General features: G+C 46.6%; 1 protein-coding gene across 1 annotated transcript; it reads right to left on the bottom strand.

Moving 5' to 3' along the window:
- Window positions 1-3,274: 3,274 nt before the first annotated feature.
- LOC126543382 (uncharacterized) lies at window positions 3,275-4,999 on the bottom strand. The gene is made up of 2 exons (XM_050190505.2): window positions 4,938-4,999; window positions 3,275-4,238 (listed from the first exon to the last, which is right to left on the bottom strand). The coding sequence occupies exons 1-2, from the start codon at window positions 4,947-4,949 to the stop codon at window positions 3,459-3,461; spliced, it is 792 nt and encodes a 263-aa protein (XP_050046462.2). The 5' UTR covers window positions 4,950-4,999; the 3' UTR covers window positions 3,275-3,458.
- Window positions 5,000-27,801: the final 22,802 nt, after the last annotated feature.

The following is a 27,801-nucleotide window of genomic DNA, read 5'->3' as shown; positions in this document are numbered from 1 at the left end:
CGTGAAACTTAGGCGCCTTGCATTCCAAGGATCGTCTGCGTGGTCAACTGTAACCGGACCGCTTCCCTGCATTTCCTTCTAAGTACAATCGCAACTTTTCCACGCGATCTTTGTCATTGTTTGATGCATTATTTTCTCAAGCATACTCGTAAAGCCTTATCGAAGATATGGCCGAGGTCGACTCTCCATCAATAAAGATATACGCCACTAAAGCAACAGTAATGCGTAATCGAACTAAATCTAAACAAAGGAAAGATGGTTAAAGAAACAGAGAACTGTCGCTTTCAATGACTCGGAGTAAAAAGGTGTTGAAACGTTGTTTTCTACCAGTCTCTGCTCTGCGTATCTTTAACCCTTATACAGTCAACGCGGCATATATTATATCCATAAGAAAAGATACGAGCTATGAAATTTCTGGAAAGTAAAGGTCAGCGTGAGGCCAGCGTTCGATTCATTACGCGATAATCCTTGCCACGTTGCTCACATGTGGGACGAAATAGAAAAAATTATAAGGTTTAACGTGCCAAAACCACTTTCTGATTATGAGGCACGCCGTAAGGGAGCACTCCGGAATGGGACGAATTGCTGCTACTGCTAACGAAGACGAGGCCGCGGGCTCAATTCCCAGCAGCGGCGGCCACACTCTAGTGGGGATAACAAGCTAGAGCGCCCGTGCAACAAGTTTTTTTAAATAGAGCTAGTTGATAATTCGAAACTTCGAATGCGAATAAACTATTACACATTAACTATTTGTAGTCGTACTTGAAAATAAACTATGTGGTGTTGTATATTCGCACATTCCAAACTGTCCAAGTATTTCGTAATAACCGTCTGTTAACGTCTTGTTACTGTTATCTGTCTGCAAATAAAAGTATCGCAATTTATCAGAAGTGAAATGAGGAAACAAGTCTCCGGAGAAATGCGGAAACAGAAGGGATAATGAAAGTGTTGTTTTTGGTTTCACGGCAAGAGCCTACATGACAACCCGTTAGCTTTGCTTGTTGTCTGTCATTTAGTGCTTTGGCAGTCTAGTCACGTAGCATTCTTATCCTTTACACTACAGCCAGTGATGTTCTTTTTTTTTTCTGGAAACCGGCCCTTTTAGTTGTGTTTATAGCTGACAAGTCCTTAAGCAGCTTTTTTTTCCCACAACATCTGATTGTTTTTCGGCAACCATTTCTTTAGCGTTCTTGTAGAGCTACATTACACACGTTAGGCCTTAATTCCTGAGAAGCTTGTTTGCAACCAGGTTCTAATAATGCTGATAGACCCTTCGCGCAGCTTTTAATGAGAATTCGTGATCTTATGTTTAAAATAGACATTTTTTGTCGTAGATAGGTAGCTGCCTCATTTGGACAAGCCAGCACAGGCGCGGTACCTAATTATAGAAAAATACTAATTCTTCCTGTGTGTACGTATATGCGTCTGCGTTTGACTATTCGATATTCCTTTCGATATTTGATATTTAGTATTCCTATTCTATTCGTATTCGGAAAACTTAGTATTCGCCCACTTCTTGTTTAAATGCCGGTGTTAATCAACCCCTGGTGGCGGAAATTAATTGGACACACTTTACTAGCAAAAAGCAGTGCAGCTGTCACTGCGCTCGTATTTGACGTCGGCATATATTTCTCTAGCGAGCCATTCCACAGTAACGGTGTCGGAACACTCTTTATTTTACCGCAAAGGTGATTTGTCTTCCTTCGATAAACAAGAGGCTTGAATTTCATGAAAAGGGTGTGCGCCTTTATGAAATCCTCATCGCGAGCAGTATGAAACAACTGCCAAGGTAAGCGCCCTGGTTTGGAAAAAGCACAACCTTAACCGTGATTGCACTCGCTCATTGTTGGAAAGCACATTGACCGGATCTCTTATAGTATAAGGATTATACCCAGAACTTTCATCAGCATTTGGATTGCATGTTCTCCTCCAAAAGGTCGACGCTGATGAGAAATTATTCGGACACATATTAATCACTCTTGACATTAGAAGATGATACGTTGGAAAATTCGCGCACGTCGGTTTGCTTGTATTTTTTTTTCTTCCTCTATGTATATTTGTCTTTCCGTATCTCTCACTCTCTCTCTTTCTTCTCTGCGTGTTGATAAGCGTGCCTGGGCGCAATGTGCACGCAATGTGTTAAAACTCACTAAGCCGACTCTTTAACCACCCTGTGATGAAAAAGGGCAGCTTATTACCACTAAGAATTCGCATTACAATTGTGTACGTCCTCTAGTACTGATCACATAGCTTTGGAATATGGAAACTCATTCGATTCTAACAAGTCCGCGTAAGAGAATAAAATAGTTCCATATCTCTCAAAGTACTCTCATATGTCTTTCAATTCCTTAGTCAGGTAAGACGCTCAGATTTTCTTTCGATGTATAATATATTTTTCTTTGCAGCTACACTAATTTAACCCAGCAGAAAAATGGAAGTCTCCATCTAGCCAGAAAAACGATCTGGAAACTAAGGTGTTGTGGCTGATGCGGTTCAACGCCCCGAAGCGATACAAAGGCTATAAGAGACACCGCATGTATAGCGGAAGCCTTCGGAGTCATTATGATTTGATTTGATTCATGGGGTTTAACGCCTTCAAGCAAACCTGGGATTATGAGAGACGCCGTAGGGAAGGCCTGCGGAATTTTTTCGACCACCTGGGATTCTTTAACGTGCACGCACTGCTCGTTACAACAGCGTGTTTGCATTCCATCCCCATTGAAATAGGCAGCGCTTTAGCAGGCAACTTCAGTCGCAAGGTCCTGGCCAACAGCAAAATGCGGTGGCCAATGCGCCACTGCGGCAGGTGAATCAAGTTTAATTGAGACTACGATAAAAAAAAAAAAAAACCTTCTGGGGTTTGCACGCCAAAACCATGATGTGATTACGAGGCACATCGTATCGGGAAACTCCGGATTAATTTTGACCACCTGTGGTTGGTTGTTTAGCGTGCAGCCAATGCACGGTACACGGGCGTTTTTTTTTTTTTTTTTTTTTTTTTCATTTAACCCCCATCGAAATGCGGCCGCAGTGGCGGGGATTTCATCCGGCGATCGCGGGCTCAGCAGCGCAACGCCAAAGCCACTAAGCCACCTCGGTGGGTGCGACTATGTAGCAGACTCGCATTTGAGTAGTGTAAAACAAAAGATTAGAGCATGCTTTACATCGCGTAGCACTTCGATTTCTTTCTTATCAAAACCAGCAGACCCGACTTGTGCGCGCTACAACATGCGAGTGTCCAGCTGCTGCTAAGCATTGTAATCCTGCGCCTATGAACACTTTCTCAGAAAGTTTAATTAGTAACTCTGTACATTGCAACAACAAAACTTCGCTATTCCAACTGCTACGAATCACTCGAAGTTATTCGACACTACCGGCGGAAGACTCAGCAACAGTCCGGCTTTCCCCAACGCATCATCGTCGGTCCAGATCACTTGAACTTGCGCTTTCCACACTCATTAGGACTTCAGATGCTTGGTCTTGACCACCACTCCATTTCCGACGCCGCCGAGTCCACCCCCGAGTCCGCCTCCATAACCCAGACCCCCAGCACCGTATCCGAGGCCTCCGAGGCCTGCGCCTCCGAGACCGACGCCACCGAGACCGACGCCTCCGAGGCCGGCACCCCCGAAGCCTGAGCCCGCTAGGCCCACGCCTCCAAGGCCCCCGGGGCCACCAAATCCGCCGACGAACGCTGGTCCGCCGAACCCGCCTAGCACGAGCGGTGCAGCAGCCACAGCTGGGGTGGCCGCGATGGCCGGTGCAGCCACGGCGTGCGTGACGTGCACCACAGGTCTGATGGCGTGGTGGACGGTGGCCACCGGATGGCGTACGTAGCTCACCACTGGCTTGGTGACGTACTTAAGGTGTATCACGGGCTGCTTCAGGAAAGATACAGTAGCCACGGGTGTCGCCACTGGCGCTGGAATGGACACGGTCTGGCTTACGGCAACTGGGGCGCCTACGGACACCGGACCTGTGGCTACTGCAGGGCCTGCTAAGCCGCCCACGCCACCACCCAGTGCGGCGCCAAGAACTCCCGCAAGGCCGCCTCCGAGACCTCCTCCGAGACCATCACCGAGGCCGCCGCCGGCACCGCCAAGGCCAGGACCCAGACCACCACCGCCTCCATTGAGCCCTGGGCCGCCAGGCCCTGCTGCACCCGGTCCCAGGCCACCGGCACCACCGCCTAAGTTACCGGCGTAGGCGCTGGCGACCAGGAAGGCCATTAAAACCACCTGCACCAGAATCGAACATTAGTGATAAATTGCGAATAATCATCCCGGATTCTCATGTGTGCTCTTTAGCAGTGGAAAAAAAAAAGGAATTTGTGTGCCTGAAAGTTAGTCTTCGCAAGAGGTATGTCCTAAAAAGGCAGCCAATCAGGCACAAAATATTCTGTAGATCCTGCACTTTTATATCTAATTTGGATCTGCTTGTTCTTTTTTCGACACATGACTTCGTCGATATCAGCGAGGCGGCAAAGCTGCTTTTCAGCACTATCACAGCAATGTCACACACACCCACACGCACACAGACACACCGAGATTTTAAATATTACCATGTTGGTGAGTAATCACTTAGCGTACTAGAAAAATGTCCATAGTATTATGGCATGTGTATCGCTGAACATACGAATTGCTCACACATTGGTGCTTATGTGCCCGCCACGTTACCTTCGAGGGTAATTTCGGAAAATGAGTTGTTTTACATGACCGCACCTTCCTGTTGTTTTGCGCAAAAAAAAAAGAGATAGTTAATGGGTTAGTGAGACAACATCGCAGTCCTGAAGGCGGCAAAAAGAAAGGGTCAGCTCCTGTTTTACTGCCTTCGGACGCCGACTTCGTTACGGGGTTGGCAGTAGCCCTGGAAAGAAGTGTAAGTACTATACGAGATCGTATAGACAACAAAGCAGCATGTTCGCATTGTCTGCTTACGAGTGCATTCATGGCTGGTGACTCCTTGTAGCCACAGCTGTCGACTGACTCGTGCTCCCGCGCTTGTCGACTACATATTTATACTGTCGCCTGGTGAGGAGAAATTCTCTCGCCTGCACCCAAGTCCCGAGCCACATCTGACGACAGTTCTACGGTAGTATTTTTTTTTTTTTTCAATTTCTTGCTTCGAACGTTTTCGACAGGGGCAGCGCAGAGGTTCCGATAGCGTACGGAGACAAGTGTTTTACGTGTTTTGAATAACAGTCGCCGTGGCCCGGGCTAGTTCCTGCAAAGTGAAACGCTTTGTGCGCCGCTCAAAGCCTATAGTGGCCGACGCTTGCCCAGCGGCACTGACGGTGTCGATATCCGATGACTTCGGCGTGGCTCCCCGCTTGTATACAGCTATAAACTCTGCCGGGCAGGAGAAACAAGAGAGGGTGAATTACACGAAGGCGGGGGAGAGGAGCACACGGAACGAGGAAGGTCCACTGGCCGCGCTCCTCTTCGAGACGTCCCGGCACTTCTCCGCGCGGGCATGCGATTTCATCGGCGCTCAGGGAAGCGCTGGGAGGCCGCCGCAGGCGCGAAGCCTCAAGCTGTGGCAGTGGCACGAGCTCGGCTGGGTACAAGGCACTTGCCACGTCGTTTCTGCGATTTTAGCCGACAAATCTGGCGCCTGGCGGAAGGTACCCGCACTCAAACGAGCGCCGGTGTTACAAAAATAAAACCTCCTGTTACCCTGGATGGTGTTGAACAGTGCACCGAGTGCGTCCGCCATGCTGTGCAGCGGTTCGTTTTGATAAGACTAGAGAGTGAACGCGTCCTCCCTGTCTGCTCTTGAATATCAGTACTGCGAGTGTTTTAAATGCGCAGCGGATAAAAGAAATATGAGACAGAATGCAGGGCCCCAAATACGCCAGAACGTGGGAAAAGAAAGAGTCGCAGCGTTGGGGGACTGAGATTGTGTTTCGTGGTATCAAGCCCTTGACGTGTGTCTGTCTCTGTTTGCTTTTATGCCCGGAACGTAGACGAAACGGGACAGGAACCACACTAGGTACTATCACGGAAATTCCGAAGCGGTCGCCTTCCTGGGACGATTGTTCCGTCGCCATATAATCGGCCCTTTTCAGTTTTGTGTGTTACTTATGCGTCCAAAGGTCTAGGTAGACTGCTCTCACGGGTGTTCGCTTCGGTACTCAGCGAAAACAGATGGCGCGGGCTGATAGACAAACACGAAACTTTTACTTCCGCATCCTGCGTCGTTTGACGGTCTGTGTCCCAAAACCGCGTTGAATTCGCACAGAATTGAGGCCCCAGTAGTAATATAATTATTTAGTCTTCGACCAAGCGAAGAAAAGGAATGTTGGCCGTTTTGTGAAAGCCATTGCGCTACCCGCCGTGGTGGTGCAGTGGTTTTGGCGTTGCGCTGCTAAGCCAGAGGGCGCGGTTTCAAATCCCGGCCATGGCGGCCGCGTTTTGATGGGGGGCGAAATGCAAAAACGCTGGTCTAGCGTGAATTGCGTGCACGTTAAAGAACCCCAGGTGATTCAAATTAATCCGGGGTCTCTCACTATGGCGCGTTTCATAATGAAATCGTTGTTTTAGCACATAAAATACCAGGATTAGATGGAGTCATGATGATCGACAATACATCCTTCCTGGTAGGACATACCATGTTTGCCTTCCGCCCAAACAATTTCTGGCCTCCGCCCAAATAATGAGGTTCAAGATTCATGCGCAGTCACAAATTATTCCGCCTATTTCTATGCAGGCGTCACTAACCCACATCGAGAATTACTGTTATTTTAACTAGTAACTTCTTTCATAATTTCTCTTAAATACTTATAGAGAGAGCAGTGTAATCTTATAGAAGCAAAGAAATATTGAGGACATAAATCTCGCCCATTAATATTGAAATGCCAGCTGACTAATATGCAGATGCTGTGAAATTTCGGTCCATCATTGTTCCAAATAATATCACAGCAACTGTGCGTGACTGGAACATTTATCATCACTTTGTGGGCCGCTTGTTGGCAAGTCTCGTTTCCTTGCTGATAATGTAGGGATTAGCAACAGAATGCGATTTTTCACTTCAAGTGCTAATCCTCTCTTTGCGGGAGGCCCAATAGATCGGTATCGTTTTCCACCACGTACTACCGGAACACTCCCTGCACACTTACACGACTGAGCTATCAGCAAATGAAAGATAAAAAGATGTGCTACTGGCACACTGCCTCGCTCAGCTAGACTGTAAAGCAGCGAGAAGAATTTTCTGGATTACTTGTCCCACTTACATACCACACGCCGCTGGTGTTTACATCTCCGAAATAGATTTTCGCATCTTCACAAATAAACAACGAGCGAAAGCCGACGGAAAACGAAGCTTATCAGCATATACTCGTAGTTTTCCAACTTTCTTAATGTTCATGCATACTCTTAACTAGAGTACTCCTGTCTTAGGAGAACGACATCCAGTCCCTTGAGTCTGACCGTGCACATGTGTGACCCCGAATTTATTTTTTGCATCGAAAGTATCAGACAGTGACTCCTTCATGCTTGTTGTTATCTCAATAACATTGTTCAGGACTATTGAATAAGCAACTGTTGCAATGTTGACATACACGCCTATTTCGAAAACTTCAATTTATGAGGACGTTCTCAGGAGGAAGGCATGGGAGGTAGCTGGCACTGCATGGTGGGCGATGTACAGCGCTATCAGGACAGGCAACGCGACAATCGAAATAAATGACAGTTCGATGGGTCTTCGACATTTGTTTCCTCGCGTGCCTTGTTTGAAGTGCACTGTACACAATCTAATATGTGGTTCGCAAAGATCTTTAGCTTGTAGCACGTTTGCGCAGTTTCACATAACATTAGGTCAAGAAACTCTTAGTGATGAATTAAATAGCAGCTACTGTTCATTTATTAGTTCTGTAAGTGATTGTTCAAACTTCATCCGCGGATGGCAACAAATTGCGGATTAATTAGTGGAGGTTTTCTTTCCACGTCAGCATTCATTCTACATCGAACAGCAGTTAAGAGCCAGGAAATGAGCTGATCATCTTTCGTTCTTTTGTTTTTTCATCACGATTTCGTTCAGGCACCAGCATAGCTTAGAATTTACAACAAAAAAAAAGAAAAAGAAAACATACGAGCAAGTATGCCTGTGGTCGAACCAACGATCTTGGGAATTCCAGGCCGACATGATAACCACAGCATTAAAACACGTTTCGCAGTCGCTGAGCTAAGGGGGTCACCGGAGTCAGGTTTTAGAGTGAAGCTGTTAAGGTGGGTTGCGCAACGGCTTTTGTGTGGCGAAAACCGCCGGGCGACGTTGTGATCAATGTAAACGCAATGCAACGTGCATCAGAGCCCTAAATTTGCTTTGAAGCGTAATGATCAATTATTGTAAAATAAAAGTTACAAGTTACAACACATTCTTTGCGCGTTTTTCTAGCGAGTAATCCGTATTCTAGCGTCGCGTTGTACCGACTCCACGTTGGACGTCAGCTACGAGCTCGTACTGCTGCGGCAGTGAAAGCGCTGATGGCGTGTGAGAGTCGTCACTAAGAAGAGTGAGACAACCCGACCGCTTATATACATTCACTGTCTTTGCTGTATCAGATTGACATGCATCTGTGAACGATTTTTAAAGCGAATATCTTTGTTTGGCTCTTTCACTTGTTTTCGTGGTTGGTCACCGTTGTTCGCCGTGGTGCTGCACCGCCGCCTGCATGGGGGGCCTTCACTAAGAACAGCCATTCATGACCGCACTCGAACGCAGCTGCTGTGGGCCAGCAAACAGACCCTTGGTACATAGTATCCGAAGGGTGTGAAAAGTCGCTTATACCGCTTCGCGGTCTTTGATGTATCTGTTGCTCAGATTGACATACGTCTGTGAAGGATTTTTTCTGTGTGCCAAAAACTCGACCTCACTACGGAAATATGCAACAACTGAAAATCCCACAGAACATAATCTAATGCAGCGTAGAAAAGTGACGGCAACACGTGCCTAATTGACTTGAATTCCTATTTAGTATAAACAGTTTAGTTTCATTATCCTATTGTGGAAGGTGTAAATCTGTACGTTGGGGCATGCAGCCGTGACGAAAACTTTTGTTTACCTATGCCGCTGTAAGTACTAAGCTTAAGAATAATTTTGCTTAAATAGGCTTCAGCAGAACTATCTTTAAAAACATGATGTACATGGACGTTTCCCATGGGGTTTTCATTCATGCGATGACGTTTTTTAATGGCGTCTCATCTTTCCTATCGACTTGCAAATTGATTTATTTGCACTTATCGGGTGACGTTACAGACAACTGCGTATGCGACGTAAGAGGATATGATGTGAGAAATCATCTAAAAGTACTTGATTGCATACTTCAAGCCCTACTGTAAATTGGAAGTGTACATAATAATTATATAATGATAATAACATAACAGACTGGGAGGGCAGTCGCGGGTTGCCCGCTCCTGGAACAGGCGACTGCCCTCCCTGAAACGCTACTTTCTACAGATGACGACAGGTGGCGACACAAGTTTATGCCTGCGCCGTCGCGGCCTCAGCTCGCATCCCCATAAGTGCAGTTAAATTCGTACATAAAAAAAAAAAAAAACATGGGCAATTAACTGTGCCAAGTGTTGTACTAAACGGCGTAGAACCAAAAATGCGATCTTTCTGCTGAATTTGAGCAAGAACAGTGCCGCGGTGAGCGCAAAATAGTTTTTCGAACAGGCGCAGCGACATATGCAGGACCCTTATAGTTAATTCCACGCACGTCAAGGGCTACTTGTGATGCGCCACAGATACGCATGCTCGCACTCCACGAGGGAACACGCCGCAGTATGAATGCATGGTTCATTAATTTCTCCGCACCAGTAGCCGAAGAATTAAAATCGGTCAAGGGAAGCAGGCTGCTAGGATATACCACAGTGATCACCAACATACTCGAAGCGATCAATGCAACACTAGAATTTTGCAGCTAGAGCCTTCCTTACCCCAGTAATCAGCAAGCAGAATTCACTATTCATTGTCAGCTTTACCGTTCAGGAATGTAACTCGACCCTATGCACTTCTGCAGTACTCACTCAGTCACGTCTCAATTTGATGCGGATGGTAAATCATTGCACAATCATTAAGAAACACAGTCATCGCTTGGTAACATATTACGCCTAGATTTGCTCTCTGTGAGGAAAATTTTCAGTTATTAAAGCTTTATAATACTAAATTCGACGATATGACTTGAAGTGCTTTCTTTTTTTTTTCTTTTTTTGCCCTTGTCATTTCACGTGAACAAGAAGAAGCCGCTCAGACTACTTAACGCAAAGTACGAATGTTTTCTATAAATGTGTCTCACTACGGGGCATTGTTGTAAAAGTGCAAGATGCTAAGCAGGAAGTAATTTCAACACATTTAATTGTCGCTACGCATTCAAATGAACATAGTTTATCTTAGCACTATCGCTCAAACACTTCGCTAGTGAGCCATCGTGTGACGCCACCATCACATGGAGTGGCAATGTCCCGCTCTATGCTCGTACCAAGCAACATGTGAGCAAATTAGACGCAGTGCAAGGGACTGCAGTAAAAGTTACCTTTAATAAATGGAATTTTTCATATTCAGCAGCCGATATATAATTCATAAGAGTGTATCCTAACTCTACAGAACCTAACCAAGCTGGCACGATCAAAGCTAATGTTGGACTGAATTGAATCATAGGGTTTTACGTGCCAAAACCACCATTTGATTAGGAGGCATGCCGTAGTGGGGGATTTCGGATTAATTCTGACCAACCGGGGATGTTTTAACGAGGCCCCAATGCATGGAACACGGGTGTTCTTGCATTTCGTCCCCATCAAAATTTGCCGCCGTGGCCTCAATTTGATCCCGTGACCTCGTGCTTAGCAGCACGACACTATATCCGGTAAGCCACCGCGGCGGGTAAAGGCAATGTTCCAAGTGCTTGATAGCATCACAAAAAATGGTACTTCCAGACACTTATCATATTACCACCCAAGATCAACTCGCCACAATCATTTTAGAGACTAATCGATTGTTTTTTGAACGCTCACCTATTGAAATGCTAATTTTTGGGCTTGCGATCCGAGACTGGAACAGGCTGGACCACACTATTGCTAACAAATCGTCACTAAGCAGGTTCATTACCTTAAAGTAGCCTACTAGCTTTACAGAATGTCTGATTTAGATTATAGCACAACTGCTTTTTTTCTAACCTCATTGCCTGGTGTTCCATCAAATTTCTGTTTTGATCTCGTTTGTCGCTTTTTAAATAAGTGTTCAGAAACTTCTGCCACACTGCTTTGAGGATGTATTTTATGCCCTAATGGTGTCCGCCACCTCTTATGATTATATAAGGGCACATCGGGATATATATATATATATATATATATATATATATATATATATATATATATATATATATATATATATATATATATATATATATATTGTTTTTGCTGTGTATGCATTTTTTTTTCTCGCAAGCCGGCGCCAGCTGCTAGCGAGGGCCGTTGACGCGGTGAAAGCCTATGGTTTCCTGAATAGCGGAGACGAAGCCGAAGACAACGCTTAAAGAGTCCCTGAATAAAGATGTTTATTCTCTCTGTGTGTGTCTGTTCCTAGTCAAAACTCTACGAAAAGGCAAATACGAAGGACCTCTGGCAAAGCCTACGCATTTCTTTATTAAAAATGTATTCTTTCAGCAGCAATTTCTTGGATAACACGTGTTTCTGTAATGATGACGCCTGGAAGTAAACCCCAATGCGACCCACAATTTATTTCCCTCTCTACTTTCACAGCATCCCTGTGGCCTATGGTACGTGAGGGAATGATATGCCTTAGAAATGATCGCACATTCGGAACAACTTGCGCATTGAGAGGGAGAGCGTCGGCCGGAGGGTATATCCAAGGTAGCCTTTTTACGCGTCCCATACTTGGCGCACCTGCTTGTTTTCATTTTATTTTGCAAGCGGCTTTATTTACGTCAGCATTTTATTCTCCTTCTTGCGTGACCAATGTTGTACGGCGCGATCTTCCGCCTCTATCCGGATGAATGCAGCGAAGACCACACCAATTTTTATATTTAACGTGTCTCATCATCTGTCATGAACGTTACTCTTTCGATTTAGCTCTTTCCTTTTAATAATCGGGATTTTATGAGGCAACCTAGGTGTTCTACTTCAAGCGAGTCTTGAAAACGTGTGCGTAGCACCGTATATTCAAAATAAACACCCGGACGCCGCAGAAGGTAGTCCAGAACAGATACGAATCCGGGCTGAAATTCACAAAGTCATTCTGCATGCAAGAAAGATCGATAAAGAAAGGATCACTCGCCAGAGAAGTGCGGTGCACAATGAGATGATAACCAAGTTGCCCGACAGGCGAAAAAGAAAACAGTTCTTACGTGCAGAAAATTTAGGGGTTATAGTCGTTATATACAGGTCGTAAACGGGCCTTCAGCTGATGTCGTACACGCCGCGGTGGCTTAGCGGCTATGGCGTTGCGCTGCTGAGTACGAGGGTGCAGGTTCGATTCCCGCGCCACGACGGCCTCATTTCTATGGGGGCGAAAGGCAAAAACGCTCGTGTACCGTATTCTGTGCAGGTTAAAGAACCCCAGGTGATTGAAATTAATCCGGAGTCCCCCCCTACGGCGTGCCTCACTATTATAACCTATGTCGTGCTTGTGACATGTAAGACCGAATAATTGTTTTAAAGACATATGCCAAGTGCTGCTTAACAGAAAAAAAGGAAAAAACTTGTACCCTCGTGGGGCTCGAACTCAACCGTTTTCGGTCTAGAGGCAGGTGTTTTAACCATTGTGCACTGCAGTATTTAGGGACGGAATAGTAAGAGGCAGAATAGTAGCGTATTCTCCAGTTCATGACATGCTCTGTGACGATTTGGAAGGTTACGTTTTGGGACGGAAACCAATATTTCTAGTGTGCACTCTCCGGGTGACGGATAACCTCATGGATGTTGTTGCTGATGCTGCGTCCTTAAATGATGGCACGCATCCGTGAGAAGGATTGGTCACACGGCGAGGATCTCAGTAAGGCTTCAAAATTTGTAAACAAACAGCAAATAAAAATAACAATAAATTTTGAGTGTAATAGCAAACTTATATAAGAGCAACGAATAAAAGATCTTGTGACAAAAAATATTGCAGCAAAGATGCTGCCCCCAGAAACGCAAGTTACTAGTTTCGTCAATGAACTTGCGGTGTGCAGGCCAGAGAATACCGCTTCTGCGCCGGTACGTCCACAGCACGTAGTATTAAAGGAGCAAGTATTCTCTTATGCAATACACTATCTGCCTCTGTGCATTGCCATTTGAGCGACGAAGAAGCAATTGGTGCCCATCGGTGCACGCTCTCCCTTTCTTTGTGTCGAGAGTGAGATGCTTGCAGGCTATTTACTTTCTCATCAGGCAAGCGCTTGCACCTCACAGGCGCACCCTTTGTTTACTAGCCGGTATTGTGAACACACAAACTCGCGCGTACAGCAGGACTGTCAATATTAGTAACCAATCTTCACTACGATACCTACATAGCATAAGTAACAATAATCCCCCTTGAACGTAAACGCTCATTGTCATACATAACAAAACGCTATCTTGGTAGCAATATGGCTTCTGGGTGTTTGCAAGAGCTGAAGCCCGCAATATATATTGTTGGTGTCACAACCTCTTTAAATTCAGCAAGTTTTACATTGCTCGACCCATGCACTTAATATCCTTGCGTTTCAGGTAATATTTTCATAATCTATTAGGTGCTCGTTGAGGACGCCGCGATAAGAGATAATAGAGATATCGTTTGTCGACTTATGAAGAAAGGCTTCTGTCTTGAACATTTATGAGCTCTTTCACCTTGGAATGTCTATCGTTGCATTCGTTCGCGCCTGCTATGCGAAGTTGTCTTCCTTCACACATCTCGCCGTTTCTCTTTGTGCCTGCTCAAGAATCGCCGCTATGGCACTATGGGTTTTCTCAAATGAAACTGCAGACCGTGTTTGATACATGAAAGCTGAGTACTCGCCAACATGCTTGGTCAGTGTCCGCCTAAAGTCGCCTCTTTGCTGTGTCGGGAAACCGAAAACTGCATCGGCCGCTACAGTCAAAGTGTATTTGTCTGCTTCTGCAGCAAGTGTCTACTCACCGCAGTGAGAGAGCATTTCGTTAGGCGTCGCACTACATGTTGCCTGTGAAAATAGGACTTGATGAAAATGGGGTTTATGCAGGTTATGTGTTCTGGGTAATCGTGTGTGCAACCGATTCGAAATTATTGCGCACGGTTTCATTCTCTTCCGTGCCATGATAGACACATTAGCAACAGGCAATACAAAATGCATGCAGCATTGCCGGACAAACGAAAATTTGCAGAGGACGAAGAATAGATTCAGCGGAAGGTCTCCGCGGTCGTGTGGGTCGCGCTTTGGATGTGGTTGATCGATCCCGTCTTCGTCGGCGGTGTTGAAGCGTTAAACATGCGTGCCTGTGTTTCATATATACTTCTCTGTACGCATACCTCTGCTCACAATACTTCGGTCACCACTTGCGAAACATCGCTTAGCCTGGAAGTCATCGCTGCAGCCACGTCACATACCATGAGGCCATGTGGACTTGCGTTTGTATTTAAGAAGAAGGTGTGTACAATTGCTTAAGTGGGAAATAAAACACAAGTACGTGCATCATTGTCTTTTGAAGCCAAGCTTTCTTTGGAAACTCCACCCAGACTTTCCTGGCCGCGGCTGCTGGGTGCTGCTGCTGTCTTTCCGAATAGTTCACACTTAAAAATAAATATTTAAAAATTGAATTACGGGCCCCGTGGTGGGCTCGAACCTCGGTCCCCCCGCACAGCCGCCCAATGCTGTAACCATAAGGGCCCAGACACTTTTTTTTTCATGGTATTTATTAAATTAACGTACGTACATCAGTTTTATACATAACGTCCAAAACAGCCATAGCCGCGCCTGCAAGCTCAAAGCAAACACATCACGTGCAAGTAATACAGTAAACATTTTTCTCAAGGGGAGGCAAAAGGTCTCCTACATCCATCGTATACCAAAGCCAACTAGCTCTTTGAGATGATCGCCGCGTGTGTCACGTGGCGTATAGCACGGGGGCGCGAGAGCACACGCGAGCGCCCCAGTCTTCCTTCACGCCAAAGACGCAGGAATGAAATGAGCGTATTTATAGTATTTGATTAGCAGCTTCACAGAAGCTTCGCTTCACATAGATTCCGGCATGTGCGTTGGTTCTGCATACTTCTTTTGCATAGGCTTTCATTGCAACGATTCAAAAAAATTAATTTAGATTCCAACGAGTGCCTTGAATATGCCGCATTTCTCTCTCCCTCTCTCTCTTACCTTCTGGCTGACCTCCTCGAGCCAAATAGTTTTGTACTCAGCGTACGCGGTGGAGGAATTCGGATTGTGGTTTGCGCACGAGGATAGTTTCTCGTACGTTTTTCTTTCTTTCTGAAAGAAACGCCGGTATGAACAAAAAATATTTTGCAGTTCTTCTTTGTGGGAACGTTTCTGAAAAAGACGCTTGTGATGGAACAGCGCCATCAGTTACTCAATGACAAAGTTATTTCCGTCTGGTGGTGATTCCTGCGACATTTTCTTTCTCTCTTTCTCCTCTGTGTGGAAGAGAGTAGCACAACATATTTCCAATTGAGGCAGTTTCGTTTTAATTTTTCTTCTCGCACGACAGCCGCATTTCCTTGAACGAACCATCAAATGATTGCTAATAGCGATGAATACTTTGGTAAGCCTAGACAAATAAAATAATAAATACCGGTGGAGCCGGCACAGTGTCAGAAAATATACACCAGACGCCTCATTTCCTGAGAGGAAGCGGTTGTCTGGGTGGTGTTTTTCCCCATTCTAAAGAAAGTGCGCGAACCGTAGTAGCAGATGCTCTCAATTCTCGCTGCTTGCGAGGGCGGATTACGCCGAAGCCAGAGAGGCCAGAGAGGCCAACGGCTATTTGCGCATGTCCGCAGGCTCACATCCTAAATTCCGGGTAACTGAAGTTCTGTCCGTGAAACTTGCTCCTCGGGAAACACCAACAAGGGAACTTATTACTTCATTGCAAGATATGACGCTACCTCGAAATTTCTTCTTTATTTTTTTTTATTTTTCAAATGCTCCTACTGCTGAACGTATTAACAAGGCCTCATAGTATTTCCTGTAGCTGAGCATGAGGTCTCGGCCACTGCTGCTGCAATACACCGGAGACCGCTGGATGCAAAAACTCCCGTCTAGCTAGATTTTGGCGTAGTTTAACCAGCTCTATGTAGGCCGCCCGAACCTCGTTCTCTTGACTGAGGTATGCTCGATTCGAGGTATAGCTTTGGGATGCGAAATGAGTTTATCGTTCAATCAATTAAATATCTCTAATAGGCGTGAGCTTGTTTATTCAATAATCGGAGCGTAATTCGAGCGCGAAGAATTGTCAACAACAAAAAAATGATGCTCCTACAGAAAGAAATCCAACCCAATAAATCGGCATATTGCGTGCCCCAACTTTCAGTTGGCCAGATCCGGTGCCATTCGTTTCGCTATTGTAACCGCAGGCGTCTCTATACGATATCGCTGGGCTCATGTTAAATTTCTCTTAACGTGTATTTTTCTTTAAAAGAAAAATTGTTATTCCACCGAGCGTAGCAGAAATTCAATAAGGAGAATCATACAGGTTTCTCAAGAAGCTTCGCGTTTGGTCGGAGATGGTACCCGGGACCAATTTCTTTCCGGGGTGGTAGCTCTGCCATTTCAATTAACTAAGAAGCTTGATTCCGAAACCGGGCAAACCACTGGACATCGGCAACCTGCGTCCCATCTCGCTGACGTCCTGCGTGGGCAAGGTGCTGGAGCACGTGGTCGCCAACCGGTGGCAGGAATACCTAGAGAAGGAAGGCCTCTATCCTGACACGATGATCGGCTCCCGGCGCAGACTCAGCACACAAGATGCCATGTTACAACTCAAACAAGAAATCATCGACAACAAGACACAAGACAGCAAAGTAATTCTGGGTCTCGATTTACAAAGTGCATTCGACAAAGTCAAACACTCAGCCATAATATTAGGACAAGTATCAAGACTCAACATGGGGGTAACGAGCTACAATTATATTCAAGACTTCTTGACCAACCGCACGGTAGAACTGCACGCCGGAGACCTCAAGCTCCCCGAACACAAGCTCGGCAGTACGGGTACTCCACAGGGTTCGGTCATATCGCCGTTGCTCTTTAACCTCGTCATGATCGGGGTAGCGAGGGCAGTAACGGGGACCGGCGTCCGGCATACGATCTACGCCGACGACATTACCCTGTGGGCGGCCGGCGGCACCGACGCCAGCATCGAGCAACAGCTGCAAGCGGCGGTTACCGCCATCGAGCAGCACCTTGATGGCACAGGCCTAATGTGCTCGCCCGCCAAATCCTAGCTGTTCGTCGTCACACCGCTTCGACCGGGACGGAAGCGCGCTCCTCTTCGGGCGTGTGATCACATCAAAATTGTGACTGCATCGGGGCAACACATCCCCGAAGTTCCCAAGATCAGGGTCCTGGGCCTGCTGCTCAACAAGAGCGGCCGCAACGACGAGACCATCAACAAGCTTACCACCAAGGCAGTGGACGCCATCCGGCTCATACATCGAGTCTCTACACGACGGGCGGGCATGCGTGAAGACAGTCTCGTGCGCCTTGTCCAGTCGTTCGTGATCAGTCACATCGCCTACGTTGCGCCCTACCTTAACTGGCACGTCACTGACAGGACCAAGATCAACACGCTGATCAGACGGGCTTACAAGACAGCGCTGGGTTTAATGGAGACCACGAGTACGGCTCGGCTCTTGCAGCTCGGTGTCCATAACACCCTAGAAGAAATAGCCGAGGCGCAGCTCACCGCGCAATTCGAGCGCCTCTCTACCACCAAGACGGGCCGCTGTATACTGACGTCCTTGGGTTACAACCCCCAAGCTCCCAGCCGGCAACCATGCGAGATCACAGATGAGGCACGGGCCCACATTTACGTGGACCCCATCCCGAAGAACATGCACCCAGAATACAACCAAGAACGGCGGCAGGCGCGGGCCAAGGCCCTCACCGAGAAACACGCCCAAGACCCGCACGCCCGGTACGTGGACGCCGCGGAATACAAGCGGGAAGGCTTCGCGGCAGTGGTCGTTGCGGCGGCTACCGGCACCAAGACAACGGCAGCGAGCGTGCGGTGCACGAACGCCACAGACGCCGAGGAGGTTGCCATCGCTCTAGCGATCACCGAGGCCGAGTGTCGCACCGTGCTCAGCGACTCGAGGAATGCCGTGCGCAACTTTGCCAAGGGGCGAATATGCGCGCCGGCGGCCGCCATCATCGGCAAGCTCCAACTTCAAGACCACGGCAGCACCGTCCGTATCAAGTGGTTCCCGGCGCACGCCGGCGAGTGTGCATCCTCGCCGAACCACAACGAGACGGCCCATTCGGCGGCGCGAGCGCTTACCTTCCGCACCCCCGAGAGTGACCGTTCCGTGTGGTGGTTCGAAACCAAGGACAGGTTGACTAGTTATGCCGAAGTAACCAAGTGTTACCGCTTAGCTCGACGGACAATGCCGCCTCCCCACCCGGCACTCAGTCGGGAGGAGGGCGTAATCCTAAGACAAATACAGACCGCGTCACTCCTCGCCCCCGCAATGCTGCACGTGCTTCACCCAGAGCTCTATCCGAGTGGGCTGTGCGGTGTTTGTGCAGCGGGTCCGGCGGACCAATGGCACATCATGTGGGACTGCGCCAGGTTCCCGACGGCAGCTACCTCCAGGACTTACCCGCCAGAACTTCAAAGTGCACTGCAGTCAGCAGACAAGGACTCACAACTATGGGCCGTCCAGCAGGCCCGGGGTGCACTCGAAAAGCACAAGCCTCATGACCCACTACAAACGGGCCCAACTGGGCTAGTGCAGAGTAGGGTATAACCCCGGGTCGACGCTTGGCCAGCGTCACGACTCGTTAAATCGTCGTTTGCCAGCGCTTTATTAAAGTTATTCCTATCCTATCCTAACTAAGAAGCTAGCAGATCACATAGCGTGCCGAATTAACCGACAACTCGAAGCAAGAGGACACTGAATGTGGCAAATTAGTTCTGCGGACGCCCGCAACTTGAGGAATGGCTCATGGGAGGAAAAATTGTCAGACATCCGAGTGTATCACAAAGCTACAAAGGAAACCCATATAGGTTTTCTTTGTTGCTACAAAGTGCGTAGCACACTTCGTGAAAGACATATATAGCAAGTTATGCCATTTTTCCTTCCAGACTGTTTCTTTTCTGACGTTAAACGTCTTTCCTTTCAGCGAACATAGGGGGTGGAAGGCCACTTGTTCCGCCACATGTAACTTTACAGTAGCGAAAAAATGTAATACTAATATCGTTTATATATTAACAACTGTACTACCTATGCGCCTTTGTTTGGTATCATTGTGTAGTGGCAAGAATCCATTATTCGATCATGCATGTGCCGCGTGCACAGATGGGCACGCTGTCTCGCCACGGATGACGCAATTGGAGCTAAACTTAGTTTCTCGCTCGGCGTTCAGGGAGGCGAGCGAGAGTGGTCGCGTTTGAGAGAGCTCACTCTGCCATAGTAAGTACAATTAATCAAACTCAAACATGTGTTCATCACTAGTGATAAGACTTACAAGTCTGCAGTCTGTTGCAGAAATTTGACAGTTGCTCGGCTATGGCACCCTTGCTTTCGACACGTATAAAGTCCAGAAGTGGTGTAAGGAGACTCGGGCTGCAATACGGAGCGATGCCAATTCATGCCCACCACCTTTGACCACGGTGGGCGCACAACGAATCGGGAGCGAGCCCGACTGCAAGATTAAATCACCCCCACTAGCAACGTGTATCATAAGTCAAGCATGTATATAACGTCATGCGTGAGTCAACGTGGCTTTTGTATTTGGTTATGTCATTTCTGTATACCTAGGGCCCTACAACGTAAAACTATTCCGATATGTTTTTATTTCAATCTCTTGACGTCAGATTTGCGTAACCGCAAATCATCCCAAACACCCAAAGCATCGGGCGGTCACCCGCCAGAGTTGTCTCAACAGACCAATCAAACGCTCTCCTCGTTCACAGGAGGTCACTTTTGTTGGCTTGAAAAACGAATAACATGGCCTGCACTGAGTGGCTTGTCTTATCTAATCGGCTGACAAGAGGCAAGGAGCACTCTCAAGTGGAGAGGGTTTCGATGAGGCCGAGCCAGTGCACTGAAAATCGATAACCAGATGAAGAGGGTGGTGCCGGCGTGTGCGATTGGTCCGGTTTCCCCTACTTCGCTTGCGGTGGCTGGTCGAAAATCGCGGCAAAGAATAGTTGGTAAAACGGGGTCGTGAACGTGACGAAGGTGCTCGAAAACGTTACACAGCCACGCAGAACGGTTTATTATACGCAAATAAACCCATGCTCTCCGGCAGGTGGGAGTACCCAGGGCCTGAGTGACCGGCGGCAGCCATCTTTTATTCTATGCATCTTTAACGTGTACACGTCACTTTGACGCGGTGAGTTTTCGCCGTTTTGTGACGTCGCGTGACAGGCAGGTAAAGTGGGTGCAGCCCGAAAACTTTTGACCAATAGCCGATGGCTAATGGCGAAAAGGCGTCGAATCAGAAATAACTATTTTTCTTTTGCTAGGTCCAATCATGCATAATCAGTGTGTACACGTCATATCAGATGGGGAACTAGCGCGGTTTTCGTGACGTCGCGTGACAGACAGGCGAAGTGGGGGTGGTCCAAAAAAGTTTTTGACCTATTGCGGAGGGCTGATTGCAGAACTGGAATAGAAAAGTTAGGAATAGCTTTACGTTATAGCACCCCAAGTGCCATACACCGTCAACTACAGGCACAAGACGTTTCGCGTACCCCATTGCGGTTGCGTATACCCGATATAACCTACCCGATAACTTTTCTCGCATTCTGTTCGCTGAACGTTTTTTGCGTTATGATTGGGAAAAATAGAGACAAACGGAACAGGAAACGTGGAGAGGTCAGCCAGGCAGACCTTGAGTTTGCTACGCTACGCGGCAGTAAGGAAAAAAATGTGTAGAAAGAAGAGAGAGTGAACATTTTGCTCATATAAGAAGAATCACAGCCCAACTATACACAATAAAGCTTCTTGGGCGACTTGGTTGATATGTATTGAAGCCATTGTAGCGCAAATAAACATGGACAAAGAAGAGGACAGGACACCATGGGCACTAAACTCACAAGTGGTTTGTTGGGACACCCCAGAAAAACAGGAAGAATAGATATACAGAGTATAGCGCATGCGTGCGCGTTCTTCGAGGCAAAGAAAAAAAAATTCGAAAAGGCGCGTCTAACTACCAAATAAGCATGGTAGACGTATCCCTAACGCAATCTGTGCCTCTTTTTCTAATGTGACAAGCTTCCAAAACATGCCCATCAGTGGTATCCTTACTTTTGCCTAGAATCTTAAGCTTAAGCAACCGTAGTTTACACTTGCAGAACAGGCAATGCGCAGGCACATGCGTATTGCCTTTATTAGCAATTGACCGTTCGTGCTCCCGTACTCGGTCGTTATCGCACCTCCTGGTTTGACCTATATAAGCTTTCCCACATGACAGAGGTATCATATAGGCGACACCGGTGGCGCATTTAACATACAGCCTGGTGTACTTCTTCTGGCAATCAAGCCTTCTTTGTCTATGGTGCGGCGCTGCTAAGCACAAAGTCGCGGGATCGATTCGCGGCAATGGCGGCCGCATTTAGATGGGGGCGAAATGCGAAAACACCCGTGTACTTCGATTTAAATGCAGGTGAAAGAAACCAAGGTGGTCCGAATTTCCGGAGTCCCCCACTAAGGCGTGCTTCGTAATGAGATCGTCCTGTTGGCACGTAAAACCCCATAATTTATTTTTTTTAAAGCCTTCTTTGTTCGCAAAGAATGTGTGGGTACAGGCCTGCTAGTTTGCGCGGCGTCGGAAAAACTACTGGTACATTGTAACTACTGGCGACACGATATATTAAGATTCCAGGCAGAAAAGCAAGGGTACTACTGCTGGTGAACTTTTCGTAGCTTATCACATTATAAAAAGAGGCACAGATTGCGTTAGCGACACATCGATCTGCTTATTTGGTATCGAGACACATCCCTTTCGAATTTTCTTTTTCTTTGCCACGACGAACGCGCACGCATGCGCTATACTCTGTATATTTATTCTCCCTGTTCTTCTGGGGTGACCCATTAAACCAGTTGTGAGTTTAGCGCCCGTGGTGTCCTGTCCTCTTCTTTGTCCGTGTTTCTTTGCGCTACAATGGCTCCAACCATACACGTTTGCCTAGACTGGTATGCATGAACAGCATGCGAGAGCCTTCTGCGCCAGCAATCTACAGGATTAAGGAACGTTTTGCACAGTGGCAGCGCCCTGTCCCACTGCGTGGCTTTCGAATGGACAGTATCTGCACGTCTATCTGGTTGTTGCAACTGGATACATTCTTGCAAAACGCTGGAGGCGAGAGCTTCCCGAATTGATCAGCAACCGCCCGCTTACCATCATCATCAATTCAGAGCACGTAGACAGTTTCCACAGAAGCTAGCTAGACGACCGACAGCTCATTTGTTAGCATCCCAGTTAGGCCATTCTTTTACTGCCTTGCACATACTGCGCATCATCCTGATGGGATATCGAGTCGGTATAGGTCAGCGTACCTGTTCTCTTTAGCGTGCCTAACGCCGCGAAGATCCTCGGCTTCAGTTTTGCCGCTAGTTTAGAGCTGCAGCTACTTGGCTGGTTGCGCCTTTAAACACTGCGTATTTTTCTCATCACTTCCTTCTGTCTAATAGCGATCGCACGAGCGCATATGAACGGATGGTAGTCGTGGCTGGTTGCTATTCCTGTGCGAGCAGTTTCTCTCGCTTAGCGAAGGTGGAGGCACACACCCACAACCGCCGTGCATCGGCAGGCCCTTCGTATGCGGTCATTTACATGTGCTCTCATATAACAAAGAGAGAGAATGGAAAGAGTTCGATCGTCTCCATTCCAACTCGTATGTCCGCGTCTATTCCCTTTTGCTCATGGCTACCACTCACCGTTGGCGAAGTAAGTGTGATGTAACATTGCGTGCGTTAATTAGAAACCAACCTCTTTCCTAGGACTTAACTGATTATCGAAGTAATATATTTTCCCGCGACCTAATGGCAAATTCCCAATGACTTTCGCTTCAATTTTAGAGGATCATAGTGTATCAAGAGATGTCAAGCGTCGACTTGACGCGTGGGGTGGGAAACCGGGAGGCAAGGTCTGGACAAAACGAACTCTCCCTCCTCCTTCACCTAGAAATGTCGTCAGACGTATGCAAAAAACAAAAAGCTTCGTCTAGCGCTAGCCCATCTACTAGTATCGGTACGGTTTGTGCCCTTTGCCACTATCCCAGAAAGAGGGCATCACTTTATAGCAACGCCTACACGTACACGCAAGTTTTCTTTCTAAAGGTCTCTTAGCCTGCTAAGTTCCGTTTCTTAGTGCAAAGGACATGAAAAACATGTTTTAAATCACTATCTAATTCACAGCTAAGCAGTTTTATATAAATATTATATGTCAGCGTCAAATAGACAACGTTGTTAGATGTCTCGTCTTCAATGTAGCTGCAAACGTGCGCATACCGGTTTTGATGTCACTGAGTGGCGCTACTACAACTGGCAGCTTCTAACACACGGATGTAGTAATGCAGCGTTGTTGTTGAGCGCTTACGTATTATCACCTCCTTCTCTTCATCACACCTTTTCTTTTTTGTCCGAATTCGTCACCGCAGAGTGGCATGGATGATCCTCACGACCTTTTTGCAAACAAATGATCTCTTTTTCTCTCGGGCTACATACGCTCGAAACAGTTTTGCTGCTCTAAAAGTCACGGAATCGTTATGGCCTTCGAAACTGAATCCAATGAACTCGTCATGCCTACAATCATTGTTTGCCAAAACGGCAGTTGACGTGCGCTGTGCATGTAAGAGATGTGCAAGTCCAAGTACAAAACTGGCTAATTTCTTGTGAATAACGCTAATAAACAATGTCGGTACAATATCAACGTCGTAATAGAAGAGCGCCAACTTTAACTTCTTGAAACAGGGCAGGGTAGGCGAATATTCAGACTTTGCCTTCGACTGGTTGTCGTTTAAACAATATGAACCAGGGTTTGCGCACGGGCTAATAGTTGGTATTCAATTGTAAACATCACTTACAGCGCATACATAGACAAAGGAACCGAAATGATCGACGAAGACGTTCTTCGTCGTTCTTTTCGGTCTCTTTGTCTATGTACGCGCTGTAAGTGAAGTTTGAACAATGTTTACGCAGTTTTATATATAAACCTCTCTTTCTGCATACATACATACATACATACATACATGCATGCATGCATACGCACCCGCCGTGGTTGCTCAGTGGCTATGGTGTTGGGCTGCTGAGCACGAGGTCGCGGGATCGAATCCCGGCCACGGCGGCCGCATTTCGATGGGGGCGAAATGCGAAAACACCCGTATACTTAGATTTAGGTGCACGTTAAAGAACACCAGGTGGTCGAAATTTCCGGAGTCCTCCACTACGACGTGCCTCATAATCAGAAAGTGGTTTTGGCGCGTAAAACCCCATAATTTAATTTAATTTTTTACATACATACATACACAGCGGCAAGCCAGGGCAAACTTACTCAGGCTGATCCTCATGGCTTTTTTGAAAATAATTCTCTTTCTTAAAAAAGAAAGAGAATTATTCTCTTTCTCTCTCTCTATATATATATATATATACGCAGTTGTCGAACGACAGCGTCAAAATAATTTCACTTGATGTCATTCCTATGTCACTAGGTAACTCGGTCGTTCACAAAAAAATTTGGCTCGTGGAAAAATTTGCACAATCACAGAAGTGCATTGTGCAAGCGTCAAAGGAATGCATATTTGACGAACCGAAAGCTCGGTTTGAATGCGCCGCAACAAACTATTTAAAGTGTTAGACATCATCAGCGCAGTACAAGCTTTCCAGTCTCAAAGCCAGAAATTCTGGCGGTTTGCCGAACTTGACTCATGCGCAATTCTCAGCAAATACATAGGCTCGATACATAGGCATAGCTACGCGAGCAGTGCAGACACGCGATGTGCGCTAGAGCGAGAATTATTTGCGTTACCTTCAAGGCGCTTGCATTTAATAATAATAATAATAATAATAATAATAATAATAATAATAATAATAATAATAATAATAATAATAATAATAATAAAAGTAATAATAATAATAATAATAATAATAAAACTGCGCTCTAAAGACAAAAGAAACAAAAGGAGCGCATACATACAACACGAGCGCAGTATTCAATCACTGAGCTATACTGTTTGGACATATGGCGCCGATACAAATGCACACTGTTCATTAACATGAGTCGCGTGAACCCGTTTCACAGTTCCTGCGACCCGTATGGGTTTGCGAACATCAGAATAGTGAGGATCGCTGTCGGAAATAATATCTAAACCTTTGTAACAATGAAATATCGACGAACGGATGTACAGGTTGTACACGGATGTACACGGATGTACACGGATGTACAGGTCCAGTCATAAGTGCAGTTACTTCGAAGCTATTGGTAAACACCGCACTTAAGGTTCCAACATCTCCTAAGTTCAACCTTCTCCGCAAAGCCTGAAACGCTGTCACCGCGGTTCTAAAGTCACAAGTCTGCCCGTTTTGGCAAGAAAAGTTAGCGATACGCGAGTGCTTCGAGAACGATTCGACAAATGTTGGTGCAGGTCAGTCTCTTGCCTGGGGGTGCGTGTAATCCGGTTACAGCAGTTCACAAACGACTCGAGCGATTTGTACGGTGGCCTTACAATTACACCCCTGGCGGACAAAATTAGCGAGCCCCTGTCGGCTAAAATTTAAGTGCGGAAGCGAATGAAGCATCGCCCCGTGCCATCGACGGCGATACTTTTTGCTGGAAGAGGCTCTCGAAAGGCGAAGCTCTGCAAGCGGCGCACGGAATGTCCCGATCAAATAAGCTCAGACGGTGGCCACATGCACGCTCTTTTTATACACGCCACCAGGAACTGGGCCCCACTTGTATAATGCAGTCCACGCGACGCCACCGGCGCTTTATCAAGATCGTGACGGCGAGCGCCTCCAATCGGCGTGCGACGTCACTGATCGGTACGCGGCGCACGCAGCAAATGCCTCGACGCGTCCGCCAACGGAGCCCCGGCGGGCCGCCTGCGGGGCACTGTGCGCACTGCATTCGTGCGCCATGCATTGCACTGCTCAGATGGGTGCTGGAGAAGCGTAGTTCCGTTATGACCATGGCTGTCTTCTCAACAGCAGCACCGAAAAAAACAAAAGCACGATAGCTCGGCGTGTTGGACCTTACGCAGAAAATATAAGGGAAAACCTGAGCACGCTCCCTGTAGCTACTTGCAAAGTTACTGCATAGAGAAGTCAAGAGTTGGAAGAGACTAAAGAAGGCTAACGTACGTGCATTCACATTTAATAGGGGTCACAGGTCTCGAAACGATTCTGAAATATTGATAACATATGTCGGATTATCGGTGTACGGGGGTCATCTTTTGTAACGCACATGTTCATTGTGTGTTTTTACGTTGAGATGCAGATTTAAAGTACTCAAGTACTTGATGATCACGCTAATATAACGGCAAATTTTTATCAGCTTCATCGGGAAAAAGGGCGTTTACCACACTTTATCCAGGCACCTCTGGGCAGTGGCGTAACCAGAAATTTCGTTCGGGGGGGCCTGACGTTGCAGCTCGGCCTCCTCCTTATAGAATTTGTCGAGGAATGAAATACACGAATAATAACTACATTGCCATTGCCAAAGATGCTGCAAACGAATTCTTGAACACTGTGCACCGTCAAGACAAATAAAATATGTATTTTTAATAAAAGAGTATACTCGTACGTCTCAAATATTGTGCTCGAAATAACTAATATGAATGCTTACATATTTTCTGTCTATTTAATAAGTAGAGAAAATGAGACACGAACTTTAGAACTATATCAGTTTAAAACCAGCAAATCAGCAAAAATATTTTAATGAAACTTTGTCATTCAAGAACTTTCTTTACATTTTTTTACATATGCAACGGCCAGGGAAAAATCTCAATGACGCTGTCCTTTGTTCCAATGTATTGCGCAGGAGCAGCTGTCACCGGTCGCGTATTGTAATTGCACCGGAATTATAGTCGTAACAAAGAGCACATATAAAAAGCAGGAGTTCGGAAAAATATACGAGGGCGAGTCAAATGAAAGTGAGCCAATGCGAATATATAACAAACGGGGTACTTTATTAAAAAGTAGTCCCCATGAGCATTTAGACATTTGTCCCACTGACTAACGACTCGCCTGGTTCCCGTCTGATAAAACTCCTTGGATTGCTGATTCGAAAATTCTGTAGCTGACTTTTTCGCGTCATCGTCCGAGACGAAGTTGGTTCCATTGAGCTGTTTTTTCATATGCCCAAAAATGTGAAATTCCCAAGGCAACAGGTCTGGGCTGTATAGCGTATGTTGCAACGTTTCCCTCTTGAACTTTGCCAGTTTGTATTAACCACATCAGCGATGTGGGGACGGGCATTGTTATGGAGCAAGATGACCCCATTCATGAATTTTCCACTTCGTTTGTTCTTGATTTTGACACGCAGCCGATCCGACGTTTCAAAATATCGGAAACGATTGATAGACTCCAGGTTTAGCAAATTCGAGGAGCAATGGCCCTTGATGATCGAAAAAAGTCTACAACACCTGTCCGGCAGAAATGACGGCCTTT

Source organism: Dermacentor andersoni, chromosome 1, assembly GCF_023375885.2.
Source record: "Dermacentor andersoni chromosome 1, qqDerAnde1_hic_scaffold, whole genome shotgun sequence".
Lineage (NCBI taxonomy): Eukaryota > Metazoa > Arthropoda > Arachnida > Ixodida > Ixodidae > Dermacentor > Dermacentor andersoni.
This window is presented reverse-complemented; position numbering and strand designations above follow the sequence as displayed.